This window comes from Acomys russatus, chromosome 12, assembly GCF_903995435.1.
Source record: "Acomys russatus chromosome 12, mAcoRus1.1, whole genome shotgun sequence".
Lineage (NCBI taxonomy): Eukaryota > Metazoa > Chordata > Mammalia > Rodentia > Muridae > Acomys > Acomys russatus.
In genome coordinates, this window is record NC_067148.1 from 61316276 (window position 1) to 61338296 (window position 22021).

The 22021-nt window shown below is 45.9% G+C and overlaps 1 protein-coding gene and 1 pseudogene across 1 annotated transcript; both read left to right on the forward strand.

The window, feature by feature from the left end:
• Window positions 1-274: 274 nt before the first annotated feature.
• On the forward strand, window positions 275-1362 carry LOC127196123 (sperm motility kinase X-like). The gene is made up of 2 exons (XM_051153696.1): window positions 275-352; window positions 490-1362. Exons 1-2 carry the CDS (start codon window positions 275-277, stop codon window positions 952-954), a joined length of 543 nt encoding a protein of 180 aa, XP_051009653.1. The 3' UTR covers window positions 955-1362.
• Window positions 1363-16100: 14738 nt separating this feature from the next.
• On the forward strand, window positions 16101-20591 carry LOC127196125 (uncharacterized; annotated as a pseudogene).
• Window positions 20592-22021: the final 1430 nt, after the last annotated feature.

Here is a 22021-nt window from a genome sequence, read left to right on the forward strand (position 1 = left end):
TACAGGAGATAATCTGGCCAGCTGCAAAGAGCAGCCCCCACTAGAGATAGTGATGCCTAGTGACTGACCCGAAGGGTCCCACCAGAGATAGAGTTGATAAGAGACCCAGTTTTATGGCCACATTCCTTCCTGCCCACCAGAGATAGCATTACTCAGCAACTGAGCCATCCATCAGGTGTGACCCAGCTCGGAGCTGAATTAAAGAATTCTCTTGAATTTTACAGCAGTTTCGTGTGTTTTCTGGTTCTCTTTTTGGAATTGAACTGGGTGCAACATGATGATGCCAAGGGAGCTCAAGACAAGCCCCTTCAAAGGGCACATCCTGGCAAAGGATTACTACGTGCTGGGCACTGTAGGTGAAGGGTCCTTTAGACAAGTCAAAGTGGGTCTCCACCTTGTGACCAAGACCCTGGTGGCCATTAAGCAAAGGGGCACCATACATACTCCCTGATCAGCTCTGAGACTGACCTGCTACAATCACTACACCAGGCTCACATCATCCAGCTGCTGCAGGTCATTGAGACCAGCCAGAAAACTTACCTGGTGATAGAGTACACAGCCTGGGGGCCCCTGATGAGGCATCTCAGGAAGCATGGGCATCTGGAAGAGGAGGAGCCGCATACTCTATTTCAGGAACTGACTTTGGCCATCAAATATATTCACAGTTACAACACTGCCCACCGAGACATCAAGCCTGAGAACATCCTTTTGGATTGGGATGGGCATGTGAAACTAAGTGATTCTGGCTTGTGTAAAAAACTGGCCTCCAGGGGAAACGTCAGGGGCTTCTGGGGAACACAGTATTGTGCTCCTGACGTGTTCAGTCACAAGGAATATGAAGGGCTTCCACCTGATGTGTGGAGACTTGGAGTGGTACTCTACTTCACAGTAAGCGGACACCTCCCATTCCGAGAGACAGATCACTCTAAGATAAGGCAGCAGATCCTTTCCTGAGACCGCAGGATCCCGCATCCGCTCTCCCCAGAGCTTCAAGACCTACTCAACTGCTTACTGACACTGGACCCAACAAAGAGGCCCTCCACCGAGGAAGTCATGGCACACCTGTGGCTGCACCATGATGAAAACGCATTAATTTCTCTGAAGAAATCCCTAGAGAACCAGAGTCCAACTTTGCTTTTCATATGTTTTTGAGTGGATACAAAATGCAAGAGCTCAAAGATGCTCTGAGGAAACAAAAGTATACTAGTGCCATGGCAACATATTTAATTCTAAAACAAGTTTACCTCATGACACCACTTTCACCATGAGGGAGGGCAGGTTTCTATAATGGACCCTGTAAAAGCTTCCAACCCTCCTCTGCCTGTAAGGAGGGAACCAGTGTCTCTACCCTTCCTCCCTTTACTTTGCCCAGTTCCCCTGAGCTGCCTAAAGATGAAAAGAAAAGATGGAGGAGGAGGCACAGTGTGCCTTCTATCTTTTCTTTTGTGAAGATGGGCCTCACAGAAAACATACCATTGCAGCATGGACATATGCTTCACATCAGAAAAGGGACAATTGGAGAGACTCGGAACAGCATCAATTCCAGGTCTTCATCAGCAACAGCAACAGGACCAACATCCTCAGTGCAAATACACTCACAATCCCCAAGATTTGAAAACACACAAGACGTGAGCACTGAGGTCTCTGAAGCTATGGACACACATACAAGGCCATCCTCCCAGGAACCAGATTTGCAGTGAGGATGCCCAAGGAGGAAGCACAGGCACTGGCGCCTTACTGGACAAGGGGTCAACCTCATGGCAAACAGAACGTCAGGAGCAGCTCGAAGGGCAGTGGCAGGGTGTGCCCAAAGTCCCACAGAAACAGCAGATCTGGAAGGGCCTCAAGAAGTATATTTCCGAAGCCTTATGCAGCTTGTGCTGCTGCCTTCCAGGGACAGACACAAGGCTTGGGAACATCCAAATCACGGCTGCCTGGAGCACAGCCTAAAACAAGTAGGTTCCATGGAAAGGATACCCTTATCTAGTTTCTTCCTCTTGTCTTCACACATTCTTACCATGCTCATTGTGGGGGTTGGTGACACTGTTATCTATTATCCTAAGGAGAAAATCCTATCTTGTCCTCCCTCCTCATAGGAGTCTCCAAAACTTGAAGTAGAGGTTGACTGCAGAGGATAGTGACCCGACACATTGGGCAAGAATGCTGGAGAAGGGTTGGTGGAGGGAGCAGTGGAGCACTCAGGGGGAAGCAGCCTGAGGTCTGTGCCAAACAATAGTCCTGTATATTTATTTCTACTAAGAGTGTTGGACCCTGGCCCAAAATGCTGGACCCTGGAGTCCAATTCGGTAAGGGGGTCGCTGCGAGAAACCACTCAAGTCACACCAGCTGAGAGGTATAGGTAAAATTTATTACTGACACACCAGAAGTCCCAATTGTTAATGTGTCAGGGTCTCTCCGCACTCGGGAGGCAAAGGACCCCGAGTAACTGTTACAGACTGCTTATAAAGGCTAAAACCACAAGCCAGGGGGAGGACCTTACCTTTAAACTGATTGGTTGGGCTGGGTATGTGAGCAGGATGATTGACTGGGGCCGGGTTAACTGGGGGGGGGGGGGGGGGGCAGAGAGCAGGCCATTTCTGCATGGGATGTTTTCCTAAAGCTGCAGGTGGTGTTTTGTTTTGCTAGTTTCTTGGAACTAGGGCAGGGGTCAAATGGCCCTGAGCTTGGCCTTGTTTTCCAGGCTTTTCAGACTCCCCTATCTTTTGTTTCAAGTGCTCTGGGAGGCATTGTCCTCCCGGGAGGCTTACACCAGAGTGGATCGCAGCTTACTGAGGATGTAGACAGGTGTAGGGGAGGCAAGAACTGTGGGGAGTTGCCCTTAGTGGTTCTTGGCTTAAAACATTGGGTAATTCCACTTTGTCTGTAAACTCCATTTTCTACACCTCTGCCTGGCACGTGGCAGGCTGGGTCAGCCCAGGCCACTCTGCCCCATCCTGGGAGGCCGCTTGCTTATCTCACTCCCTTATCTTGGAATTTTTGCTACCAAGGATGGATAGCAGGACATCTTCCATTACGTTCTCATAGCAACCCTGCCTACCCCAAGTGCCCTTGCCGCCGAGATTGCCTATATAAACCCTGTAAAATTTTTCAATAAATGGGGCTTGATCAGAAATCCTGTCTTGCCCTCATTTCTTTGTGTCTCCTGTCCTTTTTTACCCGCTCCTAAGGTCTCCTTTTGAAAACCTCACGGGCAGATTGGTGTCCAGATGTTGGGGCTCGAGGCACAGGGTGGATGAGTGGGTGGGAACCTGTGAGGAGTGCCATCCCTTTAGGTCTCCGCAGAGAGAACTCACTCCGTGAGAGAAGATCCACACAGAGATCTCCGTGGAAGTAGCCTGCTCCGTGAGAGAAGGTACAAAAGGTAAGCAGATGGTGATAGTATGGGACAGGAAATTAGTGTACATGAAAAGTCATAGGTGGACTTAAAGATTCAAGGCACAAGGAACTAGGGTTAAGAAAAAAGATTTATCTCATTTTTTCCTCTTCCTTAAAGACGTTTGTCCTTGGCTCCCATAAGAAGGGACCATAGATGAAAAAAGATGGAGGAGAGTGGGTGATGCCTTAAATGATTACTATCGGACCTTTAGCCCTGAAAAGGTTCCTGTCGCTGCCTTCTCTTATTGGAATCTGATTAATGATCTCTTGTGTGTTAGATACTTTCATGAAGATATTTAAAATGTATTAGATGAAGGTGAAAATTTTCTTAAAGAAGAACTTAGAAAAAGTCCCTCAACTCCCATCCTGTAAGCCCCTAAACCTCTAAAAAAGAAGGAGGGACCCCCTTGCCTGAGGATAGGGACTCTGTGTCCATAGTAATCCCCTGTGATGGGGAAAAGGTGGACTTAATTGATTTCAAAAATAACCAGGACCCTAAAATCCCCCCAAAGCCTAATAAAAATGATCCACTTACCAAGAAACCTGATCCCCCCAAAAGACTTTATCCCTCTCTAAAAATCTTTCATTCTGAGGTAAACAACAATGATGATGAATTGACTTCTGAAGAGGAGGCCGATCTAGAAGAAGAGGCTGTGGGCTGGAGAGATGGCTCAAAGGTTAAGGGCACTGGCTGTTCCTCCAGAGGTCCTGAGTTCAATTCCCAGCAACCACATGGTGGCTCACAACCATCTATAATGAGATCTGGTGCTCTCTCCTGTCATGCAGGCGTACATGCAGACAGAATACTGTATACATGATAAATAAATGAATCTTTAAAAAAAAAAAGAAAAGAGAAAAAAGAAAAAGAAGAGGCTGGCTGGCCTTGAACTCACAGTGATCTGCCTGCCTCTACCTCCGGAGTGGTGGGATTTAAGACGTGTGCCCCCACACCCGGCCCATAGGCCCTGCTTTTTGAAATTTTTAAAAATCAGGCACACAAACAGACATTTGGCTAATCTTTGAAGACAGTACTGTGTACTTTCCTTAGGAACACAAAGTTTAACGCAAAGTACGCAGAAGGAATGGTATAACAAATTAGGATTGCTTACGTACAGAGAAAACACTTTTCTGTTGTTGTTGTTTTTTTGTTTTGTTTCATTTTTTTTTATTTTTGTGAGTTTTTTTGTTTGTTTATTTTTGGATTTTTTTTTTTGGTTGTTCTTTGTTTGCTTGTTGGTTTTTATCGTGAGCCGAGTGATCTCACAGGTAAGATAAAAGTTTTCCAACGTAGGGAAATTCACAGCAGTATTGGCAGAGTCAAGCAGAACAGAAAGGCTAACCTGATCTACAAAGTGGGGTTGGGGTGGGCGATTCAATTAAAGTTTGAGAGGACGATATTGCAATAAAGAATTGTCCCTTACAGCTGTGCATGCCTATAATCCCAGCACTCAGGGAGGCAGAGGCAGGTGGGTGATTAGGGTTTTTTTTTTTGGGGGGGGGTGAGGTGGGCTCTCTGTGATTTTGAGGTCTGCCTGGTCTACAGCCAAGGACTTTACACAGAGATGCCCTGTGCAGGGGGGGAGGGGGAGGAGAGGAGAATTGTCTCTCGGTGGAGGCCCCTGCAGCCCCACCCCACTGGCTAGCACAGCAACAAAGGGTGTGTCTCTGATCTGCAGAGCCTGGAGGAATGCCTGTCCCGAGGAGTTTATTTCTGCTGTTTTGCAGCATTCCTTGCTCTGCTTCTTGCCCTTGTGGTCTTCACACCCCCCTCTTAATCTATGACTTGGACGAAAACTCGAAGGGGGCAGTATCATTGGCACGTACAACAAGGAATAGTGAGTGCTTGATCTCTTTCAGGTGTGGCTGCTAAAGCCCATTCATGATTTGACCAAGTTTCTAAAAAAGGTTATTTCTTAAAGTAGAATTTGTCAGTGATACTACATATGTAATTTACAATTAATTTATAGAAGTTTCCTTTAAGTCACTAGTAATCTGCATTGACTGTAAATGACACAAACAATGCAAATGAGTCTTCCTGCCTTTTTCTGTTTTGCTTTCTTGGTGTTATAATTCCCTGAGTCTCAGTGTTAATGCCGGGCTGTAGCTTTGGTAAGGTCTAGGGTCTGTGGGGTGGATGTGAATTCACTTCCAGTTCGCTTCGTCTCTTGGGTTGCTAGAGTGGATGTCTCAGGCAACTAACTGATCAGGATTGAAAGAAGAAAGAGGAAAGGGAGCCCAGGCAGGGGTCAGGGTTTCTTTAGAGACTGGCTGCACTGCGGCCAAGGAGGAAAAATTAAACTAACTACAATTTTCCTATAGCCGAGGTTGTAAAAATGGCTTCTAGCTAGAAATGGCAGAGGGGTTTGTAGGTAGGCCTCTTTGCAGAGACCTCCAGCAAGCTAATGTAAACTTAGGCCTGTTAGCTGTTAGCCCTAGAAGGCTGATGATAAAACTCTTAGTCTGTTAACTTATTTGTGATTCTACAGGGAAATAAGAAACACAAGAGAAAAGAGAAGAAAAGAAAAGAAACAGAAGAGAGATAGAAAATAAACCACTAAAACACGTTGGACTCCCTCTGAGGCCTTGAGGACAAAACCGAGCCTGGCTCGAGTTTTAGCAACAGTTTCTGGTGGATACTTCTGCATAAAAATGACTCAGCATGGTTCATCTGGGCAAATCCTGGTGCGAGCCCTGCCTACCAACAGCCACATAACACAAATCAATTGGTCCCACGGTATCAGGCCACTTTATGCCCTGGAGATGTCATATCTCCTGACACCTTATACCTTGCCCACTCCCTATGCTCTATATAAGAAAAACCCACCATAATAAAATTTAGATCTTCCTCTGACATGACTCCTGACTCGGTGTATTTTTCCTACGGGCATCATGGGAGAAGGCTGGGTCATTGACACTCACCATCCTGCTTAGCCCCCAGGGAGAGGAAACAGTGAGCCCGAGTCCCCTCCTGTTCCAGCCCAACCTGCTGGTGTGTGCAAACACACACATATATTCCAGAGAAAAGGTAGATGAAGTTAGGCATCTTAACTTCAACTGAAGTTAAGCTTCCTAATTTCAATGCCATTTATTGTTAGTAACTGTACTTCTGAGCACTAATTTAGACTGAGATCTTCCACCAGAGAATGTCAAAGCCACAACGCTTCCAAAACCGGCTGGGTACCTAGGAATTACATGATACAAATACAGTGGGTGGTCATGGAGCCTTGTCTCCAGCCTTTCTCACCTGCTGGCCTCTACTCCTTTAATCAGCTACACTTTTCAGTTAGCATTCCTTTCCTGAGAGTGAGGGTCTCACCCAGGTCAAGGTTTTCACAGGGGCTTAGCCTCTCCATGCAGCTTTGTTGTTTTGCCTTTGCTGGAGAGATTCGGAGCAATTCTGAGGAACACATTGTTTTATGCAGCCTCTTACCTTTACTGTGTTGCAGGCATCTCAGAACTGAGGGAAAAATCCCTCCAGGCAACTGCACATGAGAAAATGACTCAGAAAAAAGATTCCCTTTTCTCTAACCCATGATTTCCTTTGACCTGGTGTATGTCAGAAAAGCAGTGAGACTTTAGAAAACAGTGAGTATACAGATTTCCTAATTGTGCACTCAACTTTAGTTGCTATTACAGTAGAGAACTGAAGAGATCAGAGTTCAGAACTGTTATGTTACCTCAATGTTTTAAATATGGACTATAAGCCACACAACAGATATGGCATGGAGAAGTTTATCGTAGGGGAGGGGTACCCCAGAGAGAAAGAGAGATAGAGGAATAGACTGCAAGAGAGGGGAGACGTAAGATAGAGACACAGATGGGTCTGTCCTTTTATATAACCCTGGCCAGGGGCATACCTAGTGGCAGGCAGGTAATGACATCATTGCTTGCTAGGCAGACCGGGGACAGTATCCTAACACAATGTGCTAGCTATTCCTATTTTTTTAATTTATAAAATATATTGATAACTGTGAAGTATAAATTATCATCATTCATGTACATGTTTTAGCTTTTGCAATTTACTTAGTGATTAATAAAGTTTCTAATTTCAACACAATTTCTAAATGACAACAGACAGAAAAACATAGAAAGACCACATTGGGACAGATGAATAAGTGGGTCATAGATGCTGGAATGGAAGTACTGGGCAGAACCACTGGTAAGACAAGAATGGCATCGTTTCTTATTGACCCAAATGGTGAATATAAACAGGTTCATCATGACATATGAGTGATGCTTCCCCAGAGCTGTTGACTGGCTGGGTGTGGTGGTACATGCCTTTGATCCTGAAAGGGAAAAATTTTTAATTAGCATTAAAGCAACCAGAACAGCAGAGCTCTCAGCTCTCTAACTCATAAGTGCAGGTCGGCAGGTTTGCTAGCTCAAGGTCCCAGATGATAAGTCACAAAGAATGCAGAGCTAGGAGACAAAGACCTATTGAGCGTTCCAGGGACCGGCTGGCCATAAAAGATAGGGAGGGTACACAAGGACAAATTCCTGAGAGAAACAGGTACCGGGCATGGTCGAGTGAGTAATGAGCCAAGACCCCTCATCTGATCTTATGGTGTTTGCTTAATCCCCCCTTGAGGCCCACACACAATGTTCCAGGTTTGCGTTTAACCAGATGTGTTGTTAGCTCAGATAAACATCTACCCTCGGGTTCCGAGAAAAACAGGGACCAAGGACTGTTCCCGTGTGATTAAGTCTGACCTTACCCCAGATCTGCCTACGCAATTTGCTGATGTTCAAATGTTTGAAACAACCAATCGTGTGTGGCCGCCCCAAAACTTCCCGCTCCCCCCGACCTTTGTCCATATAAACCCTAAGCTCCTGGGCTTCTGGGTCGACCCCTCTGTCTCCTGCGTGAGATACGTGTCGACCCGAAGCTCTGCCAATAAACTACCTCGTGTGTTTACAGCAAGACGGTCCTTTGTGTGTCTTTGGGTGCACACCATCCCGAGGCTTGAGTGAGGGTCTCCCTTCGGGGGTCTTTCAATCCTAGCACTCAGGATGCAGAGACAGGCAGACCTCTGTGAGTTTTAAGTTATCCTGGTCTACATATCAAGTTCCAAAACAGCCAAGGTTGTTACACAGAGAATCCATGTCTCAAAAATAAATAAATAAATAAATAGATAGATAGATAAATAAATAAATAAACAAAAAGACTGTACTTGGACTACTTCCTGTATTCCACTAAACACTAGACAGGCATTGGTGTGGGCCTTCCTAATTTCCACAAGAGAATGTCTTTGGATTAAATAGTATCACCTGGAAAATTCTCATCCCTGTAATTCTTTTTAATTTTTGCCATAAAGCTGTACTTCATCATTTATTTCAGATTGTACATCTTCTCATCACAGAAGATGTGACTAAGACCATCTGTTATCAAACAAGATTCCAGATAAAGGGCCTGAGGTGGAGGGCACATCAGAAAAGACGATTCCTTAGAAACAAGCCATTCTCAGAGTCTCCTTAAAACACACTTAAAGGTCTATGTTTCTACTTTATCTCTCAGGAAAATTCTTTAACAAGTCATGTTTTGCTCTGGTCATACCTTATTAATATTACAGAATATTAAAATAATATATAATTTCTTTGGTGTTCAGATAAAAAGGTAATTGAGACAAGGGGCTATCCACTAAAAAAGGAATATAGTTGAATCTCCTACCTTTATCTATCACTATTAATTCTTTAATTTCTTCCAAAGCTGAAAACCTTCACTAGGAATTTTCTCTGCTCCTTTTGATCCAGTTCTCCATGAATTGCTCTTACTAACCTGGACCAAATTCTGGGATGTATAGATCCCAGTTCAGGGACAGAAGACAGAAGTTCACTAGTCTAACCCCAGGGCGGCAGCACAATGCCCACTGCAGCCTCTTTTCCCCTCTCTCTCCATCTCCAATGGATCACACAGTCTGTGAACTTCCTTCCTCCCACCCGTTGCTTTCTCCCAGGTCCCAATCCTATCAGGCACTCTGTGGGAACGCACAGACCACTCAGATTCGGGAAATAAGTAGGCCAATGGCAGATCTTCATCTTTCCCACAAAGTTCAATCCCTCAGTCTCATCCCTAGCTCTCTATCAGACCTTCTTCTGTGGCCTCCTGCTGTCATCGTAACTCCCCCTCACCTATATTCCTAGGGTACTAAAGAAGCAAACCCTGGTGAAACACCTGCTTCCTTCCATCCTGTGAGCACCCTCAGCTTCCTCCATCCCATCCCTGTCAATATCTGTCTTTGCTCTGGCAAGGTCCAGGATAGAATCTGGAACTGGATGCCAAATCCCCCTTCACTTTATGTCTTGGGTCACCAAGCTAGTGGCTCAGGCAGCTCATAGTACTGAAAGAAGAAAGAGGAGAGGGAGCCTAGGATTCCTTCTCTAGTGACCAGTTGTATGTACACTTTATACAGTTTTCTGTCTGCATTCTGCTAGCAGGCCAGAAGAGGGCACCAGATCTCATTATAGCGTGTAATGAACCAACATGTGGTTGCTGGTAATTGAACTCAGGACCTTTGTAAGAATAGCCAGTGATCTTAACTTCTGAGCCATCTCTCCAACCTTTCCTTTTTTTTTTTTTTTTTTAAAGTTTATTTTTTATCACCCCCACAAGGCATTCTTTTTGTAATGTGATTGAAACTTGGACCTGTATCCCATTAGTCCCACCCTTTCCTTCTCTTTCTCTAGCTCTTATTTATGTCTATAAGTCTTTCGCTTGTTTTTTGGCTCCACCTGCTTTAACAAAATGACTTCCAGGGTTATAACATCTGTTTAAAACAACAAGAGAAAGGGCTAGAGAGACTGCTTGGCATTCTGACTGCTATTCCAAAGGACCCGGGTTCAAGTCCCAGCGTCTCCTGGCCCATGAGACGGCCCTGCTCCTTTTCCAAACCGGTAGGAGGGGCAATGATAACCACAAGATCGGGAAACGCCTGACTCGCAAACACAACAAACCAAGAGGAAGAAGCTGGTTATCGAAAAAAGTTGCCCAACCAAGGGCACAGCACGCACGCAGCAGCACGGGAAAGCCAACAGGCCGAGCCACAGAGTCGGGTCCTGCATTGCATCACGAACAGAAGCAGGAGCCTTAAGAGGCCATCGTCCTTTTAAGGTCTTTAACCAAAGGACAGCGTGTCAGCATAGATCTCCAGGTACACTATGCCAAGACCACAACCACTCAAATAGACCTCAGGGTCTATTGTGAGTTTGAGACCAGCCTGGTCTACACAGTGAGTGCGGGACAGCCAAGGCTACATAGAGAAACCCTGTCTCCAAAACCTAAAACCAAAACCAAAACCAAAACCAAACCAAACAAAAAAATTAGACTAAGGAGCAACACCAGACCTCTGAGATGTTTCCTTTCATTTTATTTGCCTTTATTTCATTTTATTCTTTTTTTTGTTTTGTTTTGTTTTTTTGTTTTTTGTTTTAGTATGAATGTGTCAGATCCCTTGGTAGTGGAGTTACAGACAGGTGTGAGCTGCCATGTTGGTTTTGGGAATCGAACCCAGGTCCTTTGGAAGAGCAGACAGTGCTCTTCACCACCGATCCATCTCTCTAGCCCCATTTGCTTTGTCTTCATGCTCTCTTTCATTTGAATTCTGAGGCCCAACCACACAGAAAAGAAATTCTTCGAAAGTGATCTTGCCCATGTCTTCCCTGTTCTCTCTGTTTACCATCCCTCTAGATGGCAGGGACATAAATCCAACTCATATGAGGGGGTGCGGGGGGAGGGGAATTGTGAGTAGGCTCTCTCCCCTGATCTAGAAAGTACCCTTTAAATAAAAAGAAAAAATCACTACAAGCACTCACTTGTTTTGGAATACAATTTACCGGGGAAAGAAATGTGTGGGTTCACATACAGGCCCAAACATAAACAGGAGACCACAGAGACCAAAAGGCAGAGCGGCCGATCAGGGTACTATTTAAGTGAAATGGGTTGGGGTCCTTCCTAGTCCCCTGTACTATGACCTAGAAGTGACTTAAGCTGACATCAGGAAGCAGTCCATTTCTGGAAGAGGAAAGAAAGGGGTGCTGGGAGTGAGGTAAGTAGGAAGGAAAGAAGGAAGAAGGGGGTCAAAAACCAGCCTCAGCAGGTCAGGGTAGACTGAGGTGGTGGTCATAGATAGAGCTGGTGACTGATCACTCAGCTGAGGTTCAATTTTTTATTTTATTTTATTTTTCTGAGGGTGGGTACAAAGCTTGATTCTCTGGGCCAAAACTGCTTGTAGCCAGGAAAGGACAAAAAAGAAGGAATGGATCGCTCTCTCTCTCTCACATACACACAAACACACACACACACAAACACTTATTGAATGAAACAAGAAAAGCTCCAATGAGCGCAGTCTCAAAGACAGAATCGATTGTTTTGTTATTATTTGTTATTTAAAGATGTGTGTGTGCGCACGCACGCGGGGTCGTATAAGTATTAAAAGAATCACACATCTAAACTCTAAGCAACCATTTCTAGTTTAGATCCTCGAGGTCTACCCATGTCACACGCCAGATTTCCACTGAGCTCTGTGATCATCAGCTTCATCTCGCTCTCGTAAAAATGCGACCACAGGAGCAACACCAGACCCCCCCACTCAGCTGGGTCATTTATTTTTGTTTTTCTCTTTCTGATTTAGATTGGTTTCTGGATTAAGTGTGCAGTGCTCTGCCTGCATCTCCACCTGCAGGCCAGGAGAGAGCGCCAGGTCTCTTTACAGATGGTTGTGAGCCACCACGTCGCTGCTGGGAATTGAACCCAAGACCTTTGGAAGAGCAGCCAGTGCGCTTAACCCCTGAGGCATGTTTCCTTTTCATTAACTAATTGTCATGGTTTTTCGAGACAGGGTTTCTCTGTCTAACAGCTCTCTGGCTGTTCTGGAACTCACAGAGATCCTCCTGCCTCTGCCTCCCAAGTGCTGGGATTACAGGCGTGCGCCACCACCGCCAGGCCCATTTCATTTTTCGTAATGCTCTTTTTGGTTTAAATGCTGAGGCGCTGTCACGCAGAAGAGGATAATTTATGAGAACAATACTACATCATCCCGACGCCGTAGCGCTCGCTGGATGACACCACCGTACGCCCGACGTTAGCCCCGCCCCTCCAGTCCGGGCGCCCAAGAGGCGGAGGAGGGCGGGGCTCTCGCGCTCCGCCGGGCGGTGTGACGTCACCACCGGGAGGGTTGCGTGCACTCACTTCCGCTCTCACGTCTAGGAACCCACGCAACTGCGGTACCTGGTGTCCACCTAGGTCTGTGTGGGACCGGAAACAGCCTCCCTGACCGAAAACAGCGACCTCCAGGCTGGAAGCCGCTGCTACGGGACAGCACCCTCTATACGGGAAACAGCATGGCTACCCATTTGGGAACTCTCCTGTCACGTCTGTTTGTTTATTCTTAGAAAAGGATGAAAAAAAAAAAGAAAAAGAAAAAGAAAAGAAAAAAGAAAAGGATGAATTTGCCAGGCGTGGTGGCCCACGCCTGTAATCCCAGCACTTGGGAGGCAGAGGCAGGTGGATCTCTGTGAGTTCAAGGCCAGCCTGGTCTACACAGATAAATCCTGTCTTTAAAAACCAAACCAAAAAATAAATAAATAAATAAATAAAAACCAAAACAAAACAAACCAAAAGGATAAATTTAATTTATAGCAATAACAAATAAAATGAAACCATAAAATCACAAAAATAAAATATAATAAAAAATAAAAATATACCGTTGTAAAACGACAAAAGCAAAATATAAAAACAAGAGTAAAATAATAAAATAAAACAGAAGAATCATACATGTCACCCCACAGGAGAGATGAGGCAGCGCATCCTCCAAGGTCAGCATTTACAGAAAGGGACGTGGCTCATCCCCGAGGGCCGTGGTCACCCTCCCCAGGCCGTTCAGGGTGCAAATGCCCAACCGGAAATCATCTCAGTGTAAACGTGGGAGGGTCCCTCATCCATAATGTCATCTTTGATCTCTTCCATTTAAAAAACTTTTTAATTATTTTAATTAATTTAAAATATGTAACTAATTAAAATTAAATAATGTATCTTCTACTTAATATATTGAATAATTAATATATGTATATCCATCTTATATAATATTAAGTATTTTAAATAAGTAAAATATTGAACTATTTAATTATTGTTAGTATATTATATTATCATATTAAATTATTATTTTAATTCAATTTAGTTAATCTCTTAATTATTTAATTTAATGTAATTTATTATTAAATAGGCTTCTTGGGAATATAATGTAATGTAATATAAAACAGTTTATTATAATACAATACAATGCAATATAAAATAATGTAAGATAAAGTCATGTAATAATATAATAATATGATATAATTCATATAAAGTAACGTAATGTAATATAATGTGTTATATAATGTAATATAATAATATAATAGAATGTTATATAATGTAATCTAAAATAATATAGTTTAATGTAATGTAATATAATGTAATGTTATTTAATATAACGGAATTTGTGCTAAGACAGAAACCAGAATTGGACAAAACAAACAGACAGGAGGAGAAGGGCCCAAGAGAAGGCACGGGAGCTAGACACTGCCCATCATCACACAACAGGCATCCTGTAAAAAAATACTAAAGAGGAAACTGTGAAATATAGACAAAGAACATGTAGGGTGAAAAGAGGGAAGGAAAATATAAATATCGCCGGGCGTGGTAGCACACGCCTTTAATCCCAGCACTTGGGAGGCAGAGGCAGGAGGATCGCTGTGAGTTCGAGGCCAGCCTGGTCTACAAAGTGAGTCCAGGATGGCCAAGGCTACACAGAGGAACCCTGTCTCGAAAAACCAAAAATAAATAAATAAATAATATAAAGAAAAAGAAAATATAAATATCACAGAAATACATATGATAAGATATTAAAATATTTTTATAATTGAAATTTTGAATTACACTAATTAATAAAATAGTTTAAATTATTACAATTACTTTCCTATCTTTAAAAAGAAAAAAGAAAAAAGTGTTTTAGATAAAAATAATGACATGGATTATTTTTTTAAGACCAAGAAATGAAGGTCTGGAGAGATTACTCAGCAGTTAGTTAAGAGCACTGGCAGCTCTTCCAAAAGAGGTGGGTCCAGTTCCTTGCATCCACATGGCAGCTCACAACTTCCTGTAACTCCAGTTCCGGGGAAATCTGACACCCTCTCACAGACATGCTTACGTGCAAAAACAAAACAAGAAAAAAAAGACAATAAAACAAACAAACAAAAACAATGCACATAAAATTTAATGAATCATTTTTTTTTAATTTAATGAATCATTAACAAAGACAAGTTCTAGTTCCAAACTAGGTCAAGTATACACAGTGATCTCCAAGACAGCCAGGATACATAGAGAGACTCTGTCTCCAAAATAACGTAAGTAGTATGTAAGTAGATAAGTAAGTAAGCAAGTAAATACATAGATGATAGATAGATAGATAGATAGATAATAGACATACAGACAAATGGAGACCAATCCTCATAGTTCCCTCATTTGATCACAGCAGAGTCAGGCAGCCTGGTCTAGGTACTTCCGGCTAGTTACTAATGTTTATTAGTAATTAGTACTGATTCTATTTATTAGTAATGCAGCAGTGACTCTTTAACCAGTCCACAAAAAACAGTATGAATCTATACTCAGCACTGTGGGGAGAGAGAGAGAGATTGATCTTGACTCAAAGAAATAACTGAAAGCCAGGCGTGGTGGTGGTGGTGCACACCTTTAATCCCAGCATTCACTCCCGAGGCAGAGGCAGGTGGATCGCTGTGAGTGCAAGGGCAGCCTGGTCTACGAAGTGAGTCCAGGTGAGAAACTGTAAAATTGTAAAATTATAAAATGTAAGACCTGAGGCTTCTCCCAGTTCTTGTTACTGCTAGCCTCAGGAGTTCCACCCTAGTTCCCAGAATAGCTACATGCGAGCTCCCCACTATCAAAGGTCTCATACGGTTTCTAGTAACCACCCTAGGGACTCACACCCAAGTCCCCACAAGAGGTCTCCCAACGCCAATGTCCATATGGTCTAACTTGATAAGCAACCACCCCCCCCCCCCCCCCGCTTTGTGGTTTTAGCCTTTAAAAACTAGCCTGTAACAGCTACTGGGGTCCTTCACTTCCCGAGTGCTGAGGGACCCTGACATATCAACAATTGGGACTTCTGATGTGTCAGTAATAAATTTTACCTATATATCCAGCCTGTGTGACTTGAGTGGTCTCTTGCGGCGACCCCCTTCCTGAATTGGACTCTAGGGTCCAACATTTGGTGCACGGGCCGGGAAGCTGGGCTCGCCCCGAAACCCCCGACTCACCCACTGGAGGTTCCCCCCCACTGGCCCGGGCCGCCGCCGAACGACAAAGACGTGAGTTACTTTTGTTGTGTATTTGTCTGTATTTCTGTCTCTCCGTAGCGCGCAAGTCAGTAGCGAGACGAGAAGAAAGGGCAGACGTGTCCAGGCACCTTCTCTCTCTCACCCTAGAGGACGCTCTAGGTGGATGTTTCACCCTGGAGGATGCTCCAGTGGTGATCTGGGGGGATCTGACAATACAGTCTGTCTCCTAAAATCTGTAGGTGGGCGTGTATCCACGCTGCCATCAGAATCTGTATTTTCTGTATGCCACGTGGCTTGTGTTTTCTTGTCTGTTAATTTGGTTCATGTGTGTTATCGCCCTCTTTGTATTTGTGTTGACTGAAGCGACCAACGCTGACATGGGACAGACTGTGACCACCCCCTTGACCCTAACTCTTGACCATTTCAAAGATATACGTGCCTGCGCACACAACCTCTCTTTAAGTGTCTGCAAGGGACGCTGGCAGACTTTTTTGCTCTTCGGAGTGGCCCGCCTTCAATGTAGGCTGGCCACCCGAAGGGACCTTTGACTCCCTGACTATCTCAAGGGTAAAGTCCATTATCTTTAATCCAGGGTCGCATGGCCACCCTGACCAGGTACCCTATATCTTAATGTGGGAAAGCTTGGTTTCAGACCCTCCCCCTTGGATCCGCCCATTCCTGACACTCAAGCCTCAGCTGAAACCTGACTCCACCATCCTGCCGGTGACATCATCAGCCACTCGAAACCAGGACCAGACTTCAACTCTCCGCGATTCAGTTTCTCGGCAACTCCCTAAGCCAGTCCTTCCCCCGGGATCCAACCCAGGACCTTCTCCTCCTGGACCCCCTCCGTACCCCCAACCTCTAACCCCACCAACTTCGTCTCTACCCTCTACCTCCTCCGTATCTACCCCCTCCACTGTCTCACCCACAGCCCCTCCTTCCCCCGACCCTCCTCCTTTTACCCCAGCACCCGCTCCTTCTCCTCCCCGCCTCCGCCTCCGCCGGGGCCCCACTGAAGACCAATGGCAATCTTCCCTCTTTCCTCTCCGTACAACCAACGGAGAAATCACTTACTGGCCTTTTTCAGCCTCAGACCTTTATAATTGGAAAAACCATAACCCCCCTTTCTCCCAAGACCCTCAGGCACTGACATCTCTGATAGAATCTATTCTATTGACACACCAACCCACCTGGGATGATTGTCAGCAGCTGCTGCAAGTGCTCCTGATGACCGATGAACGACAGCGGGTCCTCCTAGAAGCCAGAAAAAATGTTCCTGGCCCTGGGGGCACACCCACACTCCTGCCCAATGAGATTGACGCAGGGTTCCCCCTCACCCGTCCAGACTGGGACTATGAAACCCCAGCAGGTAGGGAGAGCCTCTGTGTCTATCACCAGACTGCTGGCAGGCCTCAAAGCGGCGGGCAGACACCCAACCAATTTGGCCAAGGTAAGAACCATAATTCAGGGAAAGGATGAGAGCCCTGCAGCCTTTTTGGAGAGGTTATTGGAGGGGTTCCGAATGTATACCCCGTTTGACCCCGTGGCAGCTGAACACAAGGCAACAGTAGTCATGTCCTTCATAGATCAGGCAGCTCCTGATAGTAAAAGGAAATTACAGAGACTGGTGGGCATTCAGTCTCTCAGCACCCAGGACCTTGTAAAGGAGGCAGAGAGGGTGTATAATAAAAGAGAAACACAGGAAGAAAGGGAAGCCAGAATGGCAAAGGAGCAAGAAAAACGAGAAGACCGTCGAGAAAGACACAGAGGCAAAGAATTAACTTGGATCTTGGCCGCAGTGGTGGCCGATAATTCTAGGTCTAAGGGCCAGGATAGAGAGGGGGAGATCGGAGGCGGCCCAGGGTAGAAAAGGACCAATGTGCTTATTCTAAGGAGAGAGGCCATTGGATCCGAGACTGCCCTAAGAGACCCAGAGACCGGAAAAGGGTTTCAGTTTTGGCCCTAGGCGAAGATAGTGACTGAAGGTGTCAGGGCTCTGAAGCCCCCCCCCCCCCCCAGCCCAGGCTAACTCTTACAGTCGGGGGGGGGGGGGGGCAACGTACTACCTTCTTGGTAGACACCGGTGCCCAACACTCAGTCCTGACCCAGCTGGCTGGACCGATGTCATCAAAAACTTCCTGGGTCCAAGGAGCAACTGGGGGCAAGCTACACGGATGGACTAATAAACGGACTGTTGACCTTGGCACAGGTACCATGACCCACTCCTTCCTAGTAGTTCCTGAATGCCCCTATCCCCTGTTAGGAAGAGACTTGCTAACCAAGTTGGGGGTCCAAATACACTTCTCAGAAGAGGGGGCACAAGTACTTAACTCCATGGGAACGCCTGTGCAGATTCTCACTGCAGATGAGTACAGACTGTTCGAGCCCACCCCTCAAGGGCCTCTTTCAGAAGATAACCCATGGCTCCAGCAGTTCCCTCAGGCATGGGCAGAGACCAGAGGGCTCGGACTAGCCCACACACAGCCACCTATTATTGTGACTCTTAAACCCTCGGCTGTACCGGTCTCAATCAAACAATACCCGATGAGTCAAGAAGCCTGGCTGGGCGTTAAAAAACATATCCACCGATTCCTGCAACTAGGAGTCTTAAAGCCTTGTCAATCCCCCTGGAATACTCCACTCTTGCCTGTAAAAAACCCAGGGACGCAGGACTATAGGCCCATGCAGGACCTCAGAGAAGTCAATAAGAGGGTGATAGACATCCATCCCACAGTGCCCAACCCATACAATCTACTGAAGACTCTAAGGCCAGATTTTACTTGGTATACTGTCCTAGACCTTAAGGATGCCTTCTTTAGTCTGCCCTTGGCCCCCCAAAGCCAATTGTACTTTGTCTTTAAATGGAAGGACCCTAAATTAGGACTCTCAGGACAGGTGACCTGGACGCGCCTTCCCCAAGGTTTCAAGAATTCTCCAACCCTGTTTAATGAGGCCCTGCAACAGGATTTGACTGATTTCCACACCCAGAACCCTGAGGTGACACTCCTGCAGTACGTGGATGACCTTCTATTGGCTGCTCCCACCAAGGAGGCCTGTATCACCACCACCCAGCACTTACTCCAAGAACTGGGTAATAAGGGCTATCGTGCATCGGCCAAGAAGGCCCAGATCTGCAAAATGAAGGTAGCATATTTGGGCTATGTCCTGCATGAGGGAAAAAGATGGCTCACCAAGAGTCGAATTGACACAGTGGCCAAGATTCCCCCACCTCAGAGCCCCAGACAGTTAAGAGAGTTCTTGGGGACAGCAGGCTTCTGCAGATTATGGATACCGGGCTTTGCTGAACTTGCTGCCCCCATATACCCTCTGACACGGGGCACCGACTTTTTCCAGTGGGGGGGCCCCCAGCAACAGGCCTTTAAAGCCATAAAGAAGGCCCTCCTGTCTGCCCCAGCCCTGGGATTGCCAGATACCACGAAGCCATTCACCCTCTTTGTAGACGAAAAACAAGGGATCGCCAAGGGGGGGTATTGGCTCAAACTCTGGGACCTTGGAAACGGCCTGTGGCCTGCTTATCTAAACAACTAGACACTGTAGCCGCTGGATGGCCTCCATGCCCGCACATTATGGCTGCCACTGCGCTGTTGGTTAAAGATGCCAACAAATTGACCTTGGGACAATCCCTGACCATAGTCACAGCCAACAACAGCCCTGGGTCCCGCGGCACTGCTTGCCCCCACCGCCGCCTCTCGCAGTGCCTGACCCGGCCGGCGAGCCCACCAGCCGCTCGCCCAGCCGCCTCTCGCAGTTCCTGACTCTTCCTGACCCGGTGGATGAGCCCACCAGCCGCCAGCCCCGCCAACGCCCACAGTCGTCCTCCGACTCGCCCTCAGCTTTGCGCGCCAGCTCGCCGGCACAGCACGGGTCCCGCACCAACACCCTAGAGATAGATGTGCTCCTGTCCAAGATCAATTCCCTGGCCCACCGGCGCACGTGTGGCTCCAAGCTGACGCTGGACAAAAAAAAAAAAAAAAAAAAAAAAAGTGCCCTTAAAGTCACAGTACCAGGTGCTAGAGGCCGTGTGACATTGCCACAACTGCAGCGTTCTACACCACAATATCTTAATTGACTAAATCACGGCAAGCTCAAACTCATCGACTTTGGGTCTGGGATGTTCCAAGGCCATCCCAAAAGTCATCTTTCCTCGGTTTAGACTCCCTAAGGTAATTGGGTTGGATAATGGGCCGGCCTTTGTCTCCCAGGTAAGTCAGGGATTGGCCAAGATCCTGGGGACTGATTAGAAATTACATTGTGCTTATAGACCCCAAAGTTCAGGACAGGTAGAAAGGATAAATAAAACTTTAAAAGAAGCCTTGACTAAATTGACCATAGAGACTGGCTTAAAAGACTGGAGGCGCCTCCTACCTCTGGCCCTGTTTAGGGCCAGAAACACCCCTTCTCATTTTAACCTGACTCCATATAAGATTTTATATGGAGGGCCACCTCCTCTGTCTACCATGCTCAATTCTTATTAGCCCTCTGCTTCCAAAACTGATTTGCAGGCTCGCCTAAAAGGGCTACAAGCAGTACAGGCCCAAGTTTGGGCCCCCCTTGCTGAGATCTACAAGCGTGGCCACAACCAGACAGGACACCCTATCCACGTCGGTGACTCAGTCTACATTCGATGACACCGGTCCCAAGGACTCGAGCCTTGGTGGAAGGGACCCTATACAGTCCTCCTGACCACACCCACCGCTCTCAAAGTAGACAGAATTACAGCTTAGATACACGCCTCCCACGCCAAGGCCGTTCCTCCTCCTCCAGATCCTGAGCAACGCTCCCAATGGCGCCTACACCGCTCCAAAGATCCTCTAAAGATAAGACTGACCCGATCTGGCCCTTAACTGTGCTCCCCCTTGTTACTGATTCTCAACATAAAGGCCCACCAAAGATGGTTTGAAAGCTGGTATACTAAATCCCCTTGGTTCACCACCCTAATGTCTGCCATTATAGGCCCCCTAGTTACTTCTACTAACCCTCACCTATAGACCCTGCATTTTAGACCAACTCATGGCTCTTATTAAAAATAGACTTAATGTTACTCAGGCTCTCATCCTGACCCAACAAGATCAAGCTTTAAAAACCAAAGAGCCTCAAGATTGAGGCTAGGTACAGCAAGAGGAGGAAATGAGAAACTGTAAAATTGTAAAATTATAAAATGTAAGACCTGAGGCTTCTCCCAGTTCTTGTTACTGCTAGCCTCAGGAGTTCCACCCTAGTTCCCAGAATAGCTACATGCGAGCTCCCCACTATCAAAGGTCTCATACGGTTTCTAGTAACCACCCTAGGGACTCACACCCAAGTCCCCACAAGAGGTCTCCCAACGCCAATGTCCATATGGTCTAACTTGATAAGCAACCCCCCCCCCTGCTTTGTGGTTTTAGCCTTTAAAAACTAGCCTGTAACAGCTACTGGGGTCCTTCACTTCCCGAGTGCTGAGGGACCCTGACATATCAACAATTGGGACTTCTGATGTGTCAGTAATAAATTTTACCTATATATCCAGCCTGTGTGACTTGAGTGGTCTCTCGCGGCGACCCCCTTCCTGAATTGGACTCTAGGGTCCAACACAGGACAGTCAAGACTAGACAGAGAAACCCCATCTCAAAAAACAAAACAAAACAAAACAAAACAAAAGAATCTTTATACACGGTCATATTGACCCTAAACTACACTTACCTTCAGTCAAACTTATTGTCCACCAAGCTCGTTACCGCTACCAGAATCCATTGTATCACAAAAGACTTTCAACTCTGGCCCAGAAAGAACTCTCTGGATGAGGTCAAGCTGACTAAGAGCCAATATTTATCTTCTAAAGAAAAAATGTCTCTACCTCCAGCTTTAGGTAAAAGTCCCTGCACCAGGTTACCTCAACCACACATCATGTTTATGACTGACTAAGCATAGTGTATGGCCTTGATGATCAGCAAGAATTCCCCACCCACACTTACAGATGTCCATGTTCAAACCAGATATAATAGGGGTCAACAAAACTTGATGTGCCTAAAAAGTTAAAAAAAAATTGTTTTAGTCATAGCTATTGTGGTTTTTGCCTATATAAACTAACTCTGGCAGAGTCTGGTTGTTATAGTTTCAGTGCTCTTACATTGGACAGTGTCCCTGACATCAGTATCTGTTTCTGCCTGGAAATAAAGATTTTTTTCCTCAACCCTCTCGTGGGACACTTGGCATTTTCATTTGCACGACCACAGACCCAACATTTTGACTTATCTTCTCTCATAAAGTAGTTGATGATTTATGATTTATATTATCA

Coding starts and splice junctions, on each gene's coding strand:
- LOC127196123 (XM_051153696.1), top strand. CDS start 275: ATGATGATGCCAAGGGAGCTCAAGACAAGCCCCTTCAAAGGGCACATC. Junction 353..489: donor ATTACTACGTGCTGGGCACT/GTAGGTGAAGGG, acceptor TCACTACACCAG/GCTCACATCATCCAGCTGCT.